The sequence below is a fragment of the Physeter macrocephalus genome, chromosome 1 (genome assembly GCF_002837175.3).
Source record: "Physeter macrocephalus isolate SW-GA chromosome 1, ASM283717v5, whole genome shotgun sequence".
NCBI lineage: Eukaryota > Metazoa > Chordata > Mammalia > Artiodactyla > Physeteridae > Physeter > Physeter macrocephalus.
The window spans coordinates 36,740,549-36,759,128 of NC_041214.2; the positions used below are offsets into that span (position 1 = coordinate 36,740,549).

An 18,580-nucleotide genomic window follows, 5' to 3' on the forward strand; every position below is an offset into this window, starting at 1 on the left:
GCGGAGCACAGGCTCCGGACACGCAGGCTCAGTGGCCATGGCTCACAGGCCAAGTTGCTTCGCGGCATGTGGGATCTTCCTGGACCGGGACACGAGCCCGTGTCCCCTGCATCGGCAGACAGACTCTCAACCGCTGCGCCACCAGGGAAGCCCCATCCTAGACTTTTGATCCAGACCAACTGTCCTTCATCAAGTCTTCCTCATAAAGTTTGCATTGCCTTCAGCTGCTGTGGATGAATTCTTAAGTTAAAAAAAAATACTTATTTTCTCTTGCAGTGCATAGTATGGGACTGGGACTCCAATGGCAAACATGACTTCATTGGAGAATTCACCTCAACATTCAAGGAGATGAGAGGAGTAATAGAAGGAAAACAGGTACGTGGTAAGCCCCTCATGGCATTTCCCCCAGACTCACCTCTCGCAATGCCTCCTTAGCACCCAGCTATACACAGAGCAGCTAGAGGTGAGACATTAATACATGATTAAACATGGCCAGGAGGGAGCAGGGTAGGAACTGAAATCTGGGTTCTAGTGCCAACCCAGCTCATAGCAATTGGTTGTGACCTTGGACAGGACCCTGCTCCAAGGTGGTCCAGTTTCTCCACTGGCAAAATGGAGAAGTCAGATGAGAAAGTTTCTAATTTCCTTTAGCTGTGTAGCCTTGGACAAGTGACTTAATCTCTGTGCACCTCAGCTTTCTCACCTAAAAAAAATGAAGGCGATAATGGTACTTTACCCGGTAGCATTCAGTGAAGATTAAATGAGATAATTCATGATACGCACTAGGCAAGGTGTCTGGAACTTCCAAAATATGTGCTGGTGTTATTATCATGTTGCAGTATTCTTTCTAGATCTACATTTCCATGACCTGGTGGCATTAATTGCACATTTAATGCTTTGGGCAAATTATATGATTACTCCAAATTTTTATTTTGGGCACCAGATTTTCATCTAGTCTCACTATTTCACTCTTACACTCTTGATACCAAGACATAAACCCAAACACTACCACATACCACAGGGGCACATAGGGATTTCATTGCATCACACAGAAGCCTACGCCTCCTCTGTGTATCTCTCAGACACCCATACTTTGATGGATACATACATACATCTATTGGTCAGTTGCTGTCGTCTGGACCCTGACTATGTAACTTCTTCTCTGATCTGTTCAGGATTCACCTGCCCAGCGTCAGCTGCAGAACCTGAATCTCTTTGCCTGAGGGCTTTCTGTGGCTGCTGGAGCCTGCTCTGCCCATGCTTACTGCAGGCTGGACATGTCGGGGGAGTCATACACATTTCAGGGAGCAGCCCTCAACAAACTGCTAGTGGGAGATGGGATATAAATACCCCAGCTCTCTTGCCCTTCAGGCGGCAAAACTCTGAGGCATGCTCTGTGAAGTTGCCCAGAGTTTCCCAGCAGGAAGCAGCCCTGGTTGCCCATAGGGGTACCTGAACGGATCATGTACCGCTTTTTGGCTGCTTCCCTATTTCAACTCCCCACTCTTCTATTGTTCCTTCCTGGTATTACCTCCCAGATGAATTACTTGGACTTAAATCCTTGCCTCGGCGTTAGCTTCTGGAGGAAGTCAAGCTACCTGCCATCCTTACTCTGGGAGCCACTGTCCCCATAGAACAAAAAGGAGTGACAGCAGAGAAAGACTTTTTCCCCTAAAGACCCTGTGCCTGGCCTGCTCAGAAGTGCTGCTTGGGGAAGATTGTCCCAACTCACTGTTCAGGTTTCTCCTTTCAGATGTAAGTCAAGATGTAACCAGACTGGATGGAAATAAACTAACGTTCTTTAGAATCAGAGGCTTAATCTGAATCAGACCACTTTTTGAATACCTCTCTTTGGCCTGAAAAGTCAAGGGCAGCTTTCTGCACAGCTCCCACAGCCTGCTATATACGCTGTTACATACCCAACATTGCAGGAAACTTGTCAGACACACAGAGACCTTCACCCACGAACAGGCTTGCAGAGTTTCAGGGGTACAATGAAAACCAACACTAAACTATAAATAAAGTCACTACCCAAATAACTAGGAATTTATCCAGACGTTGTTGCTTCTTTGAATGTACAGACCAGGCTCTGTTGAGCTAATAAATCAATGACAGTTATCCATACCACCCGCCAGAGTTCTAAAGAGTTTTACGAAGTTTTGCCTTGTTCTGTTTTACAAATAGAAATAGCCAAACCAATAAACATGGGAAACACTTCATCTTTAGAATCCTGGGAGGATATTATAGCATACATCACAACTGAAGCACGCTGAAGTCTGATGCTTTCAAACAAACAGAAGTGAATCTTGAAGTCCCTCTGAGGAAATGGATGATATGCTACTGTACTTTTCTGTATCACTGAGACACCAGAAAGGTTTTGGTGCAACCACTCAGTCCCTATTCTGGCATGTTTGCACCCAGGGAACTGTTCTATTATTTACTGACTCCACTAATATTTACTGAGGAACACATGCTAAGTGTCAGGCTCTAGGTGTGACATGACTGTGCAGCAGAGTAAAATATAAATATGAATCAAGTAAACAAAATATGTAATTATACATTGTGACAAATGCTATAAAAAACTGAGCTAGTTTAGTTATAAAGGTATAACATAGAAGAGATCACCTGAAAAGGTGACATTTAACTTGAGGGCCCTTAAAGATGAAGTAAAGCCAACCATGTAACAAGCAAGGGAACAGTATTTCAGGCCGCCGAGGGAACAACATTGCAAAGTATTGAGTCAGGAAAGAGCTTGGTGTGATTAACGATCTGGAAAGAGACCAGTGTATCTGGATCAGAGAAGGTGAGGGAGCCATCCATGAGATGTGGTCAAGAACAGAGGCCGAGGCCAGGAAAAGCAGATTCTGATAGCTCGGAGAAAAGAGTTTCGATTTTCCTATAAATGTGTTGAGAACACACTGAAGCCACAGTCTCCAATTTAGTAGCTACTGGCTACATACACCTATTTCAATTTCAAATTTAGTAAGTTTAAGTTAAATTAAGTTAAAATTTCAATTCCTCCACCTCTCTCTCTCTCTCTCTCTCTCTCACACACACACACACACACACACACACACACACACACATACACACACACACACACACACCAAGTGCTCGTGTGGCTGGTGTCTTCCACATTGATCGGTGCAGACATGGAATATTCCCATCATTGTAGAAAGTTCTATTGGGCAATGCTGCAAAGGGGTCTAGCCTGGAGAATGACATTATTTTTTTAAAGATTACTCTGACTACTATGTAGATAATCAGTTACAGAGAGAGACAAGAGAGTGAGGCAGGGAGATCTGTTAGGAGGCTACTACCATAGGCAGGACAGGATGTCGGCAATCTGGGCTGAGTTCCCCTGGGAAACTCCTCTCTGTTCCAAATGGGACTCACTCCTGCACTTGTGCCTACACATCTGGGGTAGCTGAGATGTTTCTTCACATGCTCTTTCATCCTCCAGGACACCGGCTTAAGCTAATACATCGTGAAAATGTCCCAGCAGCAAGAGGAGGGCAAGCCCCAGTGCACAGGGGCTTGTCAAGCCTCTGCTCATATCACTTTTGCTAACGTCCCGTCCATCAAAACAAGTCACCTGACTAAGCTCAGAGTCATTGTGCACTGGGAGGAATGGGTCATTGGCACCAATGCTGTATCAGTCTACCCACTCACATCTGCCTCAGAAATTGCTTCATTTTCAGATACTTCCAATTGTCAGAGAGTGAAAATTTGTCTTCTGAGTAGAAATCCAAGGATCTACTCCCATGGGATAGTGGGCAGGAGCATTCCATGACTCTTGGATGTTTGACTTTGTCAGTGGTCAAGGCGCAGTTGGCTTTGTCCCCTGAAGCCTTCTGTAGGCTGGAAGGGTTGAGATCTGTTCACCCTTTAGCTCCCAGCTACCTCCTCAGTTCTGATTCTACCCCTCACAGAAGCCTCTCTGGCGATCTAATGTGCCACTGTTGTGACTGTGTCAATCCATTATTTTAGTTCTCTGTGAAGTTAAGCAAACTTATCATCATCCCCACCAGCTTCCTGTGGCCAGTATTCAATGTCCCTCAGTTTTCCTACCTCTTAAGTCAATTCCCAGACACTAAGACTCAGCATTTGGGTTACTCAGCTGTGTGTCCCCAGATCTCTCCTTCCCTCTACTGCTTAATTTGATCCCATTAATAGCAAGCATTTATAAGTGTCAGGTACTGTTCCAAATGTATTACAGGGGTTAACCATTCAATCCTCACAGTAACCCTATGAGATAGCTACAATTATATGTTCCATTTTACAGAGGAGACATGCAAGGCATAGAGGAATCAAGTAATTTGCCAAAGATCACACAGCTGGAAAATGGAGGAGCTGGGATTCAAACCAGGCAGAGTAATGCCAGAGTCTCCCTCTGCACCACTCCTCCTTACTGCCCCTCCAGATGTGAGGGGATCAGCTAGAGACCATGGGTCAGCCCTCAGGTCCATCTGCAACAGTTCCCAGGGGCCTTGTCACGACTGACTCCACTTCTTCCTGAGCTGGCAATCATGCTATAACCTTTCTTGTTTCAGGTGCAGTGGGAGTGCATCAACCCCAAGTACAAAGCCAAGAAGAAGAATTATAAGAACTCGGGCATTGTGATTTTGAATCAGTGCAAGGTATATACATAGCCCCTGTCTTCCAGGGGTATGAAGCTAGGGCTGTCTGGGAGGAAGGCTACAGGTTGTGTGGACAGAAGGAGAGAGTGTCAAAGAGATATGATCTTTTTTAAACAAAAATCAGAAAGTCAAGGTATTAATGGACATACATTGTAAGCATGGGTAGTCTTGGAGCTGTGGTAGGCCAATGCCACCATCCCCTCCACAAGGACAGTCCTACCCCCAAAGATAGGAGAGTCCTGGTCTGCCCAGGGCAGCACCAGAGGGAGGTCCCCAGAAGGGGTCACCAACATTTCTAAAGCACCTACTCTGTGCCTATCCCAGGGTTCGGTGCTTTATAAGTGGCACCTCCCCCATGCCAAGAGGGTACCATGAAAATAAGACAGTGGAGGAAGATTAAAGGGCCTAAAAATTCCTCCCAGAGGGGCTCTAACTTCGCAGAAAATCCCATCTGGGAATAATTTTGCCACTGGTTGAGTTCTTACTATGTGAAAATAACTATAATACGTTCTGTTTACTCTTATCACAACCCTGAGATTTCTACTTTCAAATGAGATTGTGTAACCAGTTCGTCACATACATGGTAAGTTTAAGAGCTGAGATTTTAGTCTCCTTCTGTCTAATTCCACGACATAAGACTTACGTGCCATCCAGTTTCTCTCTATATATATCAGGTTCCTTCACTCAGAGTTGGCCTTTCCTGGCTGCCAGGAGCTGCAGGAGCTCATCCTTACATAACAAGAGAGTAAAGGAAAAGACTGATGGGTCTGGCTTAGGTCACATGCCCACCCCTTGAACCAATCACTGGAACTAGGAGATAATGCTTATGATTGGCCATGTGGGGTCACTGTTTTAATAATGGCTTTTTTTCTGTATTTTATGAAGCTTTGACATCTTGGGGCCTTGCACACTGGGGAGGAACTGTCCCTCCCAGGGTTACCTAATTCCTAAAGGTAGCAATCAACTTGCCTGTGAGCCTGTCTTTGACATGCAGACCAATCCATCCAGAGCCTATACCCCCAGCCACCCCCTTTCCTGAACTCTCACACACCAAGCCAATACTCTGCCTGCCCTGTATCACCCCAGAGCCAGGTTTCAGACAATTAGAGACCATCCCTATCACCCAGAGCCTCGTAAGTTACTCAAACTATTGAATCCTAAACCTGCTTAACTGCTTACCTTGCTTCATGCATTCCTTCCCACAAAAACCATGATAAAGATTTTTGCCTGTGCTTTCCCCTCATTCCTCTTGCCTCCTGAATGACCCTAGTGCTTCCCCGTGTGGCCCCCTTGTGTGGCAGGACATACCTCCTGTCCCTTGGGGAGCTGTGAGTAATAAACTCTTCTTTCAAAGGCAGTTGTCTCTGGTCATCTTACCTACCTGTACAGACCAGATCCTGGTACATTCAGAATAGACCTGTGACCATCCCTGTGCACATAGCAGCAGGAGAAAAGAAGATCCAGATGAGCCAGGTCAACTGTCCATCTCTGTAAGGTGATTGTGCACGTATCTGTTTTGATCTAAGAGTTCGGCACTCAGAGGCCATGGTAATCGAACTCATGTTTTCGGTGTACAGACAGTAGTAGGGTATCCCAACTATCAGGCAAAGCATCGCCATAAGGAAGCCAGGAGCAGGTACAATTCAGGGAGCCCAGTAGATATCAGCCCTGAGACAAGTCTGCCAATAGATGTGTGATACCTGGAGGTGGTGCCTGGAAACACTACCATGGGGTTTTATGGGTCAGCCTCTGAGAAGCTGCCCTGAGCATCAGATGGAGTCTGAGAAGTGAGGGTCAAAAATCAGCTAGTAGTTGTCCTGGTAAAAGGATCCAGATTGTGAGCTCAGTGGCTGCAGGTACCATGCCTATTTCTCACATCCCTGTATGCCTAGCATCCAGTGCATGATGGGGGCTTAATAAATCCCTGTTGAATAAATAAGTAGATGAATGTCACCAAGACTCAAGCATCAGAATCATAATGAAGCAGAAATTAAGACTAGAAATCAGTAAGGTGTGTGAGAACACAGATGCCAGGGGTTGGGAAAAAAGCAGGGACCCTTCTGACTTCCAGCCTAGAGGTTGAAAGGATGGACTGTGCATTCAAGACCACCATCATTTGAGTTCCACCTCCATCATCTTAGCCTCAGTTTCCTCATCTATAAAATGAGCACAATAATAACAATAGCATCACCTTCACAGGCTTGTTCTAAGAATTAAATGAGGTACTGTATGTTAAGTGCTTGGCATACAGTAAGTGCTCAATAAATGTTAATCCTTGTTGCTCATGGCATGGGAGGAATCTCACTAGCTGGCAGCTGACAGTAAAGACCTTCTCAGGTAACTGTGATCTTGAAGCTGCCCATCTTGATTACTGTGGTGTTAGGAATGTTACCAGAACTGGGACTTAGACACGGGCAGCAAGACTGAAGCCAAGTGTGAGACTTTATTCATTTCAAACCAGTGGTGACCCTTGAAAACACAGTATTAGTCTCACCCTAGAGGCAGAGGCTGATTAAAATCATGTGTAAACCAAAAGAGAGGGTAGCAGGGGATGGATAGCTGCAGCCCTCACAGGCCCATCTAAATTCAGCATTGCTTTCTTTCTCTCCTTTCATGGAACAAAATCAGCTGACCCATTTTTTCCCACAGATCTTTTTCTGCTTTTTCCTCTACATCAGCATAACCCGAAAGTCTAGGCCTCTAATCTATAGGTACACAGATCATACTGTTCCTAATACAGTTTCCTCTCCTCCTCCCGTGCAGATCCACAAGATGCATTCTTTCTTGGACTACATCATGGGTGGCTGCCAAATCCAGTTTACAGTGAGTTGTTTCCATATTTGTCCTTATTCAGGAGTAAGGTTGGGGAGTGGTGCTGGGTGTGGGGCACGAGGAGACAAAAGTCTGTTAAGACCCTGGGTCAGCTTTGCTCATGTCTCACCGCTGAAATATCATACAGTAACATGTTTTTACAAAGAGGTCATACTTCTGTTTTCCTCAGTGACTATGGTTTTCAGCATCATGTCAGGAAATTCCTGCCATTCAACCTCAAGTGGTTCAGGTAACCAGCCTAATGCTTTCTGTTCTTTCCATGACTACGTGAGGCAGGAGGCCGTGGGTGGGTTGCCAGGTCCCATCACTGCGTGAAAAGGGTAGGAAGGAAGTGAGCCACGCTTGCGCATCCCACTGGACAACTGCAGACATCTTGGTTGTGTTCGTGTGGCCAGACCACGAGCATCCATGTCATGCCCAATGGTCAGTACCAAGAGTAAGCCATCCAAATGGTTCATCGGTCAATGAGAAAGCAAATTCCAAAAGATTGGAGAACTAGTCTTGCAAGGTTGAAAAATAGAATGAGTAAGTGGATTGAGGATCATCTCCTACATGGAATCTGTGAGCCCATGGGATTTGCACACTCCTAATACATATTGGAGGGTTGGGGTGGACTGGATCTTTTTTAAGTGCCCGGGTGGGCCAAGGTTGTGAGTCCATCTGCCCTGGAACAATTTGCTTTCAGTGGCTTCATATTCAAAATCCTACTAGGTTTAGGCAGACATGACCTGAAGAAAGAGAATACCCAGATGACAAGGAATAGATCTCCTAAAACCTATGGGAAATCAACGGATGTAAACCAGAGGAATCCAATTTGTGCAGCATTTGTTCCTCATCTTACAAAAGTGTACTCGTGAAACTCAGCCCTGTTTAGCTCCCTAGACAGGCTCAGTCATGTGAGGAAGGCAAGGTAATTGGTTTGAGCCCAAGAAAGTAGACAGGAGCAATGTATTCCTGAGACTAGGGATAGTGGTACCCAAAGGACTAGAAGGGGGTTCCCCGAGGGGTTGAGATAAGGCATTTCCCTAGATAGAGGCTTGTCCTCTGCTATAACCTCAGAGGGGTCTACCTATGTCCTGCCTAAGCTCAGGCCATTGTTCATTTGCCCTTGAATACTTTCAGGAGTTAATTATAGATTTTGGTCATTTCTTTGAAGTCTAAGTTTCTCTAAAGGCACACCCACCCAGCACCCGCTCCTTCCCCCCCCATCCACCCCACCCCACTCCCCCGCCATATACACACTGGAATGTTTAGAAGGTAGCAAACATGTGCATTGTGGGCATACACCCCTGCCTCCAGCTGTCCTGGGCAAATGGAGGTGGAGGAGCCAGCAGTGTCACAGAGGAGATAGTGTCCCATGATCTTAGGCAAAGGAATGATGCAGAAAACTATTTATAGATTCTTCAAGGGAAAGCTCTATCAGTTTGGGTCTGTTTTAGATTCTATAGATCCCATGCTTGTGAACAACTCTTTACTCAACCTTCAGGGGCTTGCTTTGCCCTTGGAGTTGGGCTACAAAGAATTGGCCCCAGGGAAAACTGAAGTTTGACCTCAGAATGTTTCCAGCTCTACACCCTGACTCATGAAGTGGAGGGGAGGGGAGATCGTGTGAACAACCTGACAGGAGGATTGCTCTCCTGGCTTTGTTTTCCCCTCCTTCTCACTTTTGCTGACGCTCCCCAGCTGGAAGGCACCGCCTCAGTGGTTCTCACTACCACCTTCCCAGCCCTGGCTTCTCAGCCATCCAGGGTCCACGGATCGACCTGCGGGAGGTCTGGAATGAGTCTGGAGCAAAGCATGTGAACAGGGGGAGCATGTGCAGATAAATGCCGAGGAGACCAGACCATCAGCAGTGCCTGCAACAAAGCCCTTCCTCCTGGAGGGCTCCAGGCCGAGGACGCAGGAGAAGGTTGCTAGGTGTCCTATTTTGAGCTTTCTATTCAAGACAACATACCAGCCACCTCATTGTCATTTTCCTCTAAAATTAAGTCAGCTTTCCCATTATTAATGTCTTATTACTCAAGCAGTGCCATCTAATGTAAATGGTAAGCTGTAATATAAACTATTAATAACAGTTAATATGTCTTAATAAATTTGGTATTTATTATCTGCCCAATCATGTTATTGAGGCCATCTGGAAAAATGAAGGGAATGAAGCAGAGGGATGAGAAATGAGAGGAGGGCTTCCTGGCATGCAGACAGCCAGAGCAGAGGGAGGGAGAAACGAGGTTCCGTTGCAGTCACCCCACCCCTGAGCTCCCCAAGGTTGAAATCTCCCACTGGCGCAGAGGATGGCCCGAGATTCCTAGGCAGGCCCCAGAGCTTCAGCCAGGATGAGCCTCCATCTCCCTGGAGACAGACCTTCAGGAGCCAGCAGTGGAATACAGTTCTGCATGTTTCCTCCCCTCCTCATGCTTCTCGGCCCTGCCCCTGTGCCCAGGAGGCCTTCCTCTTCAGGTGCATCAGCCGGGCTCTCCTGCTCATGGATTTTGGTTGGATTTGACCAACGGTAGGCAGCAGCCAGCGGTCAAATAATAGGAGGAGAATGAAGTTGGGGCACCTCTTCCCCACTCTCTACCCACCAGGCTGCTGTTTGGCAGTGACCACATTCTTCTACAGAAGGACACGGTTCCCTTCAGGTGTCCTGCCCCGCAAACACTACTCTTACTTGGTTCTACTAACTGCCTCTCTTGACCCTTTCTACTCAGCCTCCCTTAACATTTTAGAATTGTCCTTTTATTAAATTCTTCTCAATCATCCCTTTTGAGTGGACCATTTGCTTCCTGTCAAGACTCTGCCCAATACACATTACAAACAGGGGTGAGAAGAAAGCTTTTGCACCTTCCACTGATGCCTGGAGCTCCTGGTTCCACCTTAAGAATATCAAGAGCAGAGACTCTTTCCATTCAGGTATTAGGCTGACATAAGTTGCTCAGAATACTTCCATTGAATGGTGGTGGATCAAAGCCTAAATCTTCAAGAAGAGATAAGGTTTAGGGAAAAGAAGAAATTGGATAAATAAATGTGATACTATGTTTTTGCTTTAAAAAGCACCCCTGGGCTTCCCTGGTGGTGCAGTGGTTGGGAGTCCGCCTGCCGATGCAGGGGACGCGGGTTCGTGCCCCGGTCCGGGAAGATCCCACATGCCGCGGAGCGGCTGGGCCCGTGAGCCGTGGCCACTGAGCCTGCGCGTCCGGAGCCTGTGCTCCGCAACGGGAGAGGCCACAGCAGTGACAGGCCCGCGTACTGCAAAACAAAATAAAAATAAAAATAAAAAAATAAAAAGCACCCCTGTGAACTTAAATATTTATGCATCCATATATTCTAATGATAAATACTGAAACCTTACTTGGGTTAATGTGAATATGCAGGATATATTTAGGGGATTGTTGAGGAGATGGTTTAGATTGAGAATTTGAAGGGCTTTGAGGTAATCAGGTGGATGTGGGAATGTTCAGAAGACTCTTGTGCAGGACTCGGGAGCAATCAGGCACATGCTTTAGGGAAGTAAATCTGGGAGGGCTTCATGAAAGGGACTCTGAAAAAAGACATTAAAACCCACTGTAGCCATCCTGGTGATGGGTAGTAAGAGGTAACTAGAGGGGCAGCAGCAGGAAGGGGCACTGTGGAAAGAGAGTCTACTAGCCTTGACTTAGGATACAGGAGGAGACGGAAGGCACGGGGGAATGATGAGTCCAGGATGACTCAAATCTTTTGTGCCTGAAGACAAAGCATGGCGGTCCCATTCACAGAAATATGGAAATCAAGAGGAGCTGCCAGACAACAAGATGAACTTCCTCATGGATGCGGTGGAAGTATTTTCAGGTATCCCAGTGGAGACAGCATTTATAAGTACGGACCTCAGTTTCAGGAGAGAGGTGGAAACTGCACATACATGCGTCTGGCTGAGATGGTTAAAGAGAAAAATACAGAAAGACAGGGGGCCTGATGACAGAATATTGTGGAAGATCTGCATTTGTCAGCAGGGGAAAGAGGGGCAAACAGTAAAGAGATGCCAGAGGGGTGGTCCCAGAGGAGACAGTAACTCAGATGATCAGGAGGAAGTGTTACAGGATCAGCGGCAACAATCTCATATGCTAAAGAGAAGATAGAAGGTGAAGAATGAAAAACGGTGACTGGGCCACGTGATGAGTAGGCACAAATCATCTTCAGAAGAGCAACTTCAGCAGAATGAGACAGGAGACCCAGGAGGTGGGGTGTAACAGACAGTGAGGAAGTGAACACTGGGTGTAACTACTCGTTCAAGAAGGCCGACAGTAGGGCTTCCCTGGTGGCGCAGTGGTTGCGAGTCCGCCTGCCGATGCAGGGGACACGGGTTCGTGCCCCGGTCCGGGAAGATCCCACATGCCGCGGAGCGGCTGGGCCCGTGAGCCGTGGCCGCTGAGCCTGCGCGTCCGGAGCCTGTGCTCCGCAACGGGAGAGGCCACAGAGGTGAGAGGCCCGCGAACCGAAAAAAAAGGAAGGCCGACAGTGAAGGGAAGGCAAGAGGTGGAAAGGAGAGTGGCAACCTGAGGATGAGAAGAGGGGAATTTTAGGCTATGAAATAAGCAGAGAAGGCCCCGGGGAGGGAAGGACATAAAGGATGCTAAAAAAAGCCCCAATCGATGATTCTTCCTCTTTTTTGGTCACATGGACCATTTGAAATCTGATACAAGATCTATATCCTCTCCCTGGAAAGTGCACACACCCAATTCTGCACACCATTTCAGGACGTCAAGGGCACCCCTGAGGACAACCTTTGTTCCTCATGTGAGTCTTTGAGTCGTAAGGACTCCGGGGCAACAGTCGTATTGTGGTCTTGGAGGAGCTGAGCAGAGGTGAAGCAGAGACTTGAGGGAGAGAGATTGGGTTCCATGTGTTTGGCACATGGCACAGCAGCTAAAAGGAAAACCAGATACCAGAATTTCATATACAAAATACACAACTACAGACAGCATAGACGAGGCCGACTCCATAAGATATTTGAAGAGAAAATGGTAGAAGAATTCAATGTTTCTTTTGAAAGTTATTGCCTTTCCAGATGCAAAAAAATGTTCATTGTAAAATGAATTTTCACAGAGACAGGTTGTAAGCAACACAAATGTCCAACAATAAGGTAATAGCTACATAAAGCGCAGTTCCTCATTTGGGTGGACTATGATAAAGCCATTTTAAGTGGTAATTATAATGATTGGTAATAACATGAGGATATGTTTATGTCATAGTGTTAAGTGAAGAAAAAAACAACATAAAGCAAAGCTACCCTATCATTACAACTATGTTAAATGTTTAGATATAATGATATTGTATGTTATATATATAAATTTAAAAAATTTTTTGGACATATATATTGTATATAACTAAAAAGAAAAAATATGACTTACCAGACTAGTAGAATCCTGAGTGGTCATTTTTTTCTTATTATATTCAGATGGCCCTTTTTATTATTTGTAATTTTTTTTAAATTAAAGAGGGTATTGGGCTTCCCTGGTGACGCAGTGGTTGGGAATCCGCCTGCCAATGCAGGGGACACGGGTTCAAGCCCTGGTCCAGGAAGATCCCACATGCTGCGGAGCAACTGGGCCCACGCGCCACAACTACTAGGCCTGCACTCTAGAGCCCGCAAGCCACAGCTGCTGAGCCCACGTGCCACAACTGCTGAAGTCCACGCGCCTGGAGCCCGTGCTCTGCAACAAGAGAAGCCACCGCAATGAGAAGCCCGCGCAACGCAAGGAAGAGTAGCCCCTGCTCGCGGCAACTAGAGAAAGCCCGCGCGTAGCAACAAAGACCCAACACAGCCAAAAATAATTAAATAAATAAATAAATTTTTTAAAAATTAAAAAGGGTATTGCTTTCCTTTATCTCTGATTTTATAGTCTACATTTTAATAATATAATATGATATAATATAATAAGCTGAATGTGGCTTCTCCCAGATTAACCTTGAAGCCTAAGAAAAGATCACCTCTTAAAGGTCCTCTCATGTCATCTTTTCTGACCCTAACACACTTGAGACATCCTATGCCCAAGCCGTGTCTCAGTTTAAGTTTTAAATCCTGATTTTATATCCCAGACTAAACACTGATGGATTCTGGTGTAGAGCCCTGAGAAATGAGGATGAAGAGGAGAATGCTTTGCACTTTCCAGGAAATGAACCGGGCAACCTCTGGGGTTTTTCCCATCTGGCCTAGGTTCTTATTTCTTTGCCTGCTATAGGGTTTTGAGGAAACAGAAAAACACAATAATTAAACCTATTATTTAAGAAAGAGTCCAGACTAAAGAGTATCTCCACCTACAAGTCTTGTTTTATAGGTCCAAATTGTATACAAATCTAAAAAACAAACAAAAAAAGCTGCCCTGTAGCAGGTGATATCACAAAGGTTGCAGAGAGATCAGGCAGCTAACCAGAGATGGGTTCATAGCAGCTTTCCCCAGAAAACATCTGGGAGGTTCTCAAAGGGCGCATTTTTTCACCAGCAGGGAAGGGGTATGAGGCCTGGGCTTGTTTCAGGTAAGAAGCTAAAAATGTCCAAGGAAGGATACTCATCATTAGCGTCCAGCCTTTTCTGGAAGCAGTTCCCCACATTGGGGACTTGGCAGCATGGAGGAAGCAAGCATTTTGCTTTCTTACTTTACGAGGTTTTGCAAAACTGCTCCATGGCTCTGCTTAATGAAGAGCGAGACCTCCTGGGCAGAAGGGGAAACAAAGGAGGCCTGTTCCTGAGCTGCCCGCTGGGAAGATGGGAGCACACATCGCAACCGCAGGCTTTCCTGAATGCTTCATAGCAGAAGATGAAAACGGCAGCTCTGCAAGCCCGCCACATTAGGAAGCCAGGAGCTGGGAGCCTCCTCCGCAAACTGGCATTTTTCGGTCATTTTCTTGCTTTTATTTCTCAACTTAATCCCATCTTTCACAGCCTCCCTGTTGCTTTTTAAAATAAACCTAACCTTTCTCTCTGTTCTCTTTGCACTCATGCTAACTTAAAGAGCGCAGAGAATTCTTGGTAGAAGGCCACCTCCTGAAGACAGAGACTTTATCTCCAGCCTCATCAAGGAGACCAGAAACCATCAGTCGCCAGGAAAGAAAAAAAATCTTTTAGCTGCCTTGTACCTGAGACTGTCCATTTACTGTCTAGTCAAATGATAAAATATTTTTATGAGCAGTGGGATTTACAGAAAGTAGTAGGTGATAAAGGTCATTGGTTTATTTCCTTTTTCATCAGGTAATTTTTAAGTTCACACCCTTCCCCAAAGTTACATCAGCATCTCCTGAGCTCTGTGGTTGTCACTAACATGGGGGCCATCCCCATGGGGAGAGTGGAAACCCCAGAGGCCTGCCTGCAGAAAAAAAGCAGTTTCCATCGGGCATGTTTGTATGTCCCTACAGGACCACCAGGATAGGCAGCACAATACCGCCTTCTAACCTTGAACTTCAGGTTGTCCCACTACATAATCTCCTCCATCCCCAAGGAGATCTGGCTGCTCCCTTTCCCTAACTGGCATCCAACTTCACAATCAGTCACCGAATCCTATTTGTTTTCTATGCTTAATATCTTCAATCACAATCCTCTTCTCACCACCATCTCTGCCCCACCCTAGTTTGTTAAGCGTAGGGGAATTATTCCAAGCCTGAGGATGAAGAGTTGATAGAAATGAAAAGATATAGCAGCACTGGGACCAGAGTGAAGAAAGAGAGGCACCTAGGATGCAAAATTTAAGGAGGCATCACTGTCAGATCAGGCAAGTGTAGGGTCAGCTCAGATGAGTACCTTCCTGAGCTTATGCCCTAGTCACCGCTCTTATTTTACCCTAATCCCAGCCCTATGATTTTTTTAAATTTTAGTATAGATTGTTGCCAAAATCTGTTAAGCTCATCCAGATGTTACATCCACTTCTCCCCATACCACAGGTACTCATCCAGGTGATACACCTGGGCTCAGATGCTGCCACTTGGTGCCTGCATGCTTGGAGGATCTTGCCTATGCCTGGGAAGATAAGATGTTCAATTATGTTTCTTGAGTTGCCATTTTTCTTTATGGAGGTTTTTCCCTCTGTTCTTTATATTATCTGATTTCACATCAAGACACCAGCGTATTTTTTGTCATCACAGGATACCCTTGACAATCAGGTAATCAACACATGGTACAGGTTGTCAGTTGCAGTGTTAAGAAACACAGGTAGATTGGGATGCTCCACGAAGAGGGACATCATAAACACAAGTGAGGAGAGCCACAGGTACTCGTTATTAATAATAAAATATCAAACCTGCCAGTGAGTTGCAATACTTGCAATGATATTAATAAATCAGAGCAGAATCAAGGTTGTCTCCATAATAACGTCCTTGCATCCTCTAGAATTTTCTACAGCTCTAAAGTGCTTTCCTCAGTAGAAGAAAAAGAGGTGGCTTTACTTCTAACTTTCCCAGCACTATTTTTACCTTCTAAACACTATGTACACATGTGAGGTGCCATGATCTCTTAAGTGTGTCTCATCAGGACAAAAAGGCAGAGAATGGTGGGTGTGTGTTGGAGCTTAGTACATCCAAGAGTCCCTGAGATGTTTGATTTCTCCAAACACTGTCTCTCAGGTACCTCTCGAGGGTCCTCCTTGGAGAAGTTTTCCAGGGATTGTATGTATCTGCATATATCTGGACCTCTGTCTGTTTGGGGCCCCATGGGTGAGATCTGGAATGCTTTACACCTCCTTCTCGTTCATAAAATTCATGTAGGTTCCCCAACACCACTCCTGCCGCCTCAACTAGCTTTTCACCACAGTTTGTGTTGTCTTCCTCTCTTTTCTTCAGTGGCTTGGCTTTCACCTTCAGGATGAAATCTATCTCAGAAGATACTGGATTTCACTGGTCCTTTTAGGTCACCCCCCGTCGTCCTCAGTAACCCATTCTCCCACTGTTTTAGTTTTTTTTTTCTTTTTAAATTTTTTTTTATTTTAATGTTTTTAGTGAAGTGTAGTTGATTTGCAATGTTGTATTAATTTTTGCTGTATAGCAAAGTGATTCAGTAATACATATACATACTTTCTTTTTTGTATTTTTTTCCATTATGGTTTATCACAGGATATTGAATATAGTTCCCTGTGCTCTACAGTAGGACTTTGTTGTTTATCCATTCTGTTTTTTTATTTTATTGAAGTACACTTGATTATACTGTATGATAGCACTTATATGTGGAATCTAAAATACGATACAAATCAACATATCTGCAAAACAAAAACACTCACAGACATAGGTGGGGGGTAAGGGAGGGGAGGAATGGGAGTCTGGGTTAGCAGAGGTGAACTATTATTATATATAGAATGGATAAACAACAAGGTCCTACTGTATAGCACAGAGAACTATATTTTCAATATCCTGTGACAAACCGTAATGGAAAATATATGAAAAAATATATATATGTATAACTGAGTCACTTTGCTGTACAGAAGAAATTAACTCCCACTGTTCTTTATACACGCACACGCGCGCACACACACACACACACACACACACATATACACACACTTTAGTTGCCGTTTTCCTACCTTTTACAGTTCCTTTGGTCATAAAGTGTTGTTCATTCAAGGTATTTCTTCTCTCCTAAATTACTGTAGTTGCCTCCTGGTTAATATCCCTACCTCCAGGCCAAATCTCCTCATCCCTCATAAGAATAAAACATGCCCACGAGATGTCTGGACATGCCGGTCACAGACTAACTCATTCTCTTGGGTATATAATGATATGATGAAGGAGCAGAGTCTTTGGAAACATATAGACTTGGGTTTAAACCCAGCTCCATCCCCTATGACTTTGTGACCTTCATCACCTTTGGGCATCAGATTCATCAATAAAAAGGAATAATAATCTCTACCTCCCAGAGTTTTTATGAGAATGAAATAACACAATGCCTGAAAAGCTGCCAGTGCAGATGTCCGACACATAGTAGGATTTCAACAGAGGTTGCCCCTCCCTTCTTCCCTTTGTTGTCCAAAGTAAGGGCATCTAAGTGTCGGGGGAATACTCATATGACCTTTTCTTTTGAAACACTTATTATTATATTAGCATTTTATCAGTTTGTACTCCCTTCTTGAAAACATCTGGAGGTTCTGAAAATAGAATTTGAATCCTGCTTAAATTTATTTTCAACGTAGTCCTGTGGAGGGGTGAGGAAGAAAAGGGGAAAATTCAGTGATGAAAGAATAACTTTACGAAGGAAAAAAAGAGAGGTTGTTAGTGAATTACTGTTAGTCAATGCTTTTTCTCTTCTAGTTACTTTGATTTGATTGCAGGCTTACAATATAAGATGAGGTGACATTTTTTTCCATCAATGTTACTCTGAGTCTGGTCTTTCAGAAGCAGACACAGAGCACATAGCCCCCTTCCTCTGGCCTTTCAGAACTAGCATCCCACCTTAAATCCAATGAGATATTCCAGTGGTTTGTTATAATGGAATTTTGCCAAATGTTATGCAAATAGCATTTGCCATTCACAAGATCATAAGAGAAAATAGATCCTTTCTATCATCAGTCAGCCAGTGGATGGATTCTGTTGAGCTGGATGCACCCTGTTGAGCTGGATGCACCATGAACATTTCTTTCTTTCCCTACAACTCCTTTCATTTTAATCTCTCTCTCCCCACTCTCCACCTCCAAGATTAAGCATTTCTTTGGAGAGGTGTTTGCTAGGTTAACTTTCATTGAATTGGTGATGATATTAGAAATCAGAAGAAATACACCTTCCCATTTTAGCACCACCCCCAGGTTAAAGAATTTTGTTGTTGTTGTTGTTAAGAAGTGTCCTGTGTGGGACTTCCCTGGTGGTCCAGTGGTTAAGAATCCACCTTCCAATGCTGGGGATACAGGTTCCATCCCTGATGGGGAACTAAGATCCCACATGCCTCGGAGTAACCAAGCCTGCGCACCACAACTACTAGCTCACGCGCTCTGGAGCCCACACGCCACAACTAGAGAGAAGCCCGCGCACTGCAACAGAGACCCAACACAGCCAAAATTAAAAAAAAAAAAAAAAAGTGTCCTGTGAGTCAACTTTTATTTAGATGATGATGATGTAGGGGGTCAGAAAAAACTTAAGTTCAAAAATAATGCTTACTAGGTGGC

At 44.9% G+C, this 18,580-nt stretch overlaps 1 protein-coding gene across 2 annotated transcripts in view; it reads left to right on the forward strand.

Annotated features, from left to right (window-relative positions):
• Positions 1-18,580, forward strand: part of CPNE4 (copine 4) — a 613,382-nt gene that overhangs the window by 569,314 nt on the left and 25,488 nt on the right. For both annotated transcript variants that reach the window (XM_024115179.3, XM_055089937.1), the window contains exons 8-10: positions 277-375; positions 4,554-4,640; positions 7,404-7,463. In XM_024115179.3, coding sequence (XP_023970947.1) covers positions 277-375; positions 4,554-4,640; positions 7,404-7,463 — 246 coding nt within the window. The remainder of the gene's footprint in view (positions 1-276; positions 376-4,553; positions 4,641-7,403; positions 7,464-18,580) is intronic.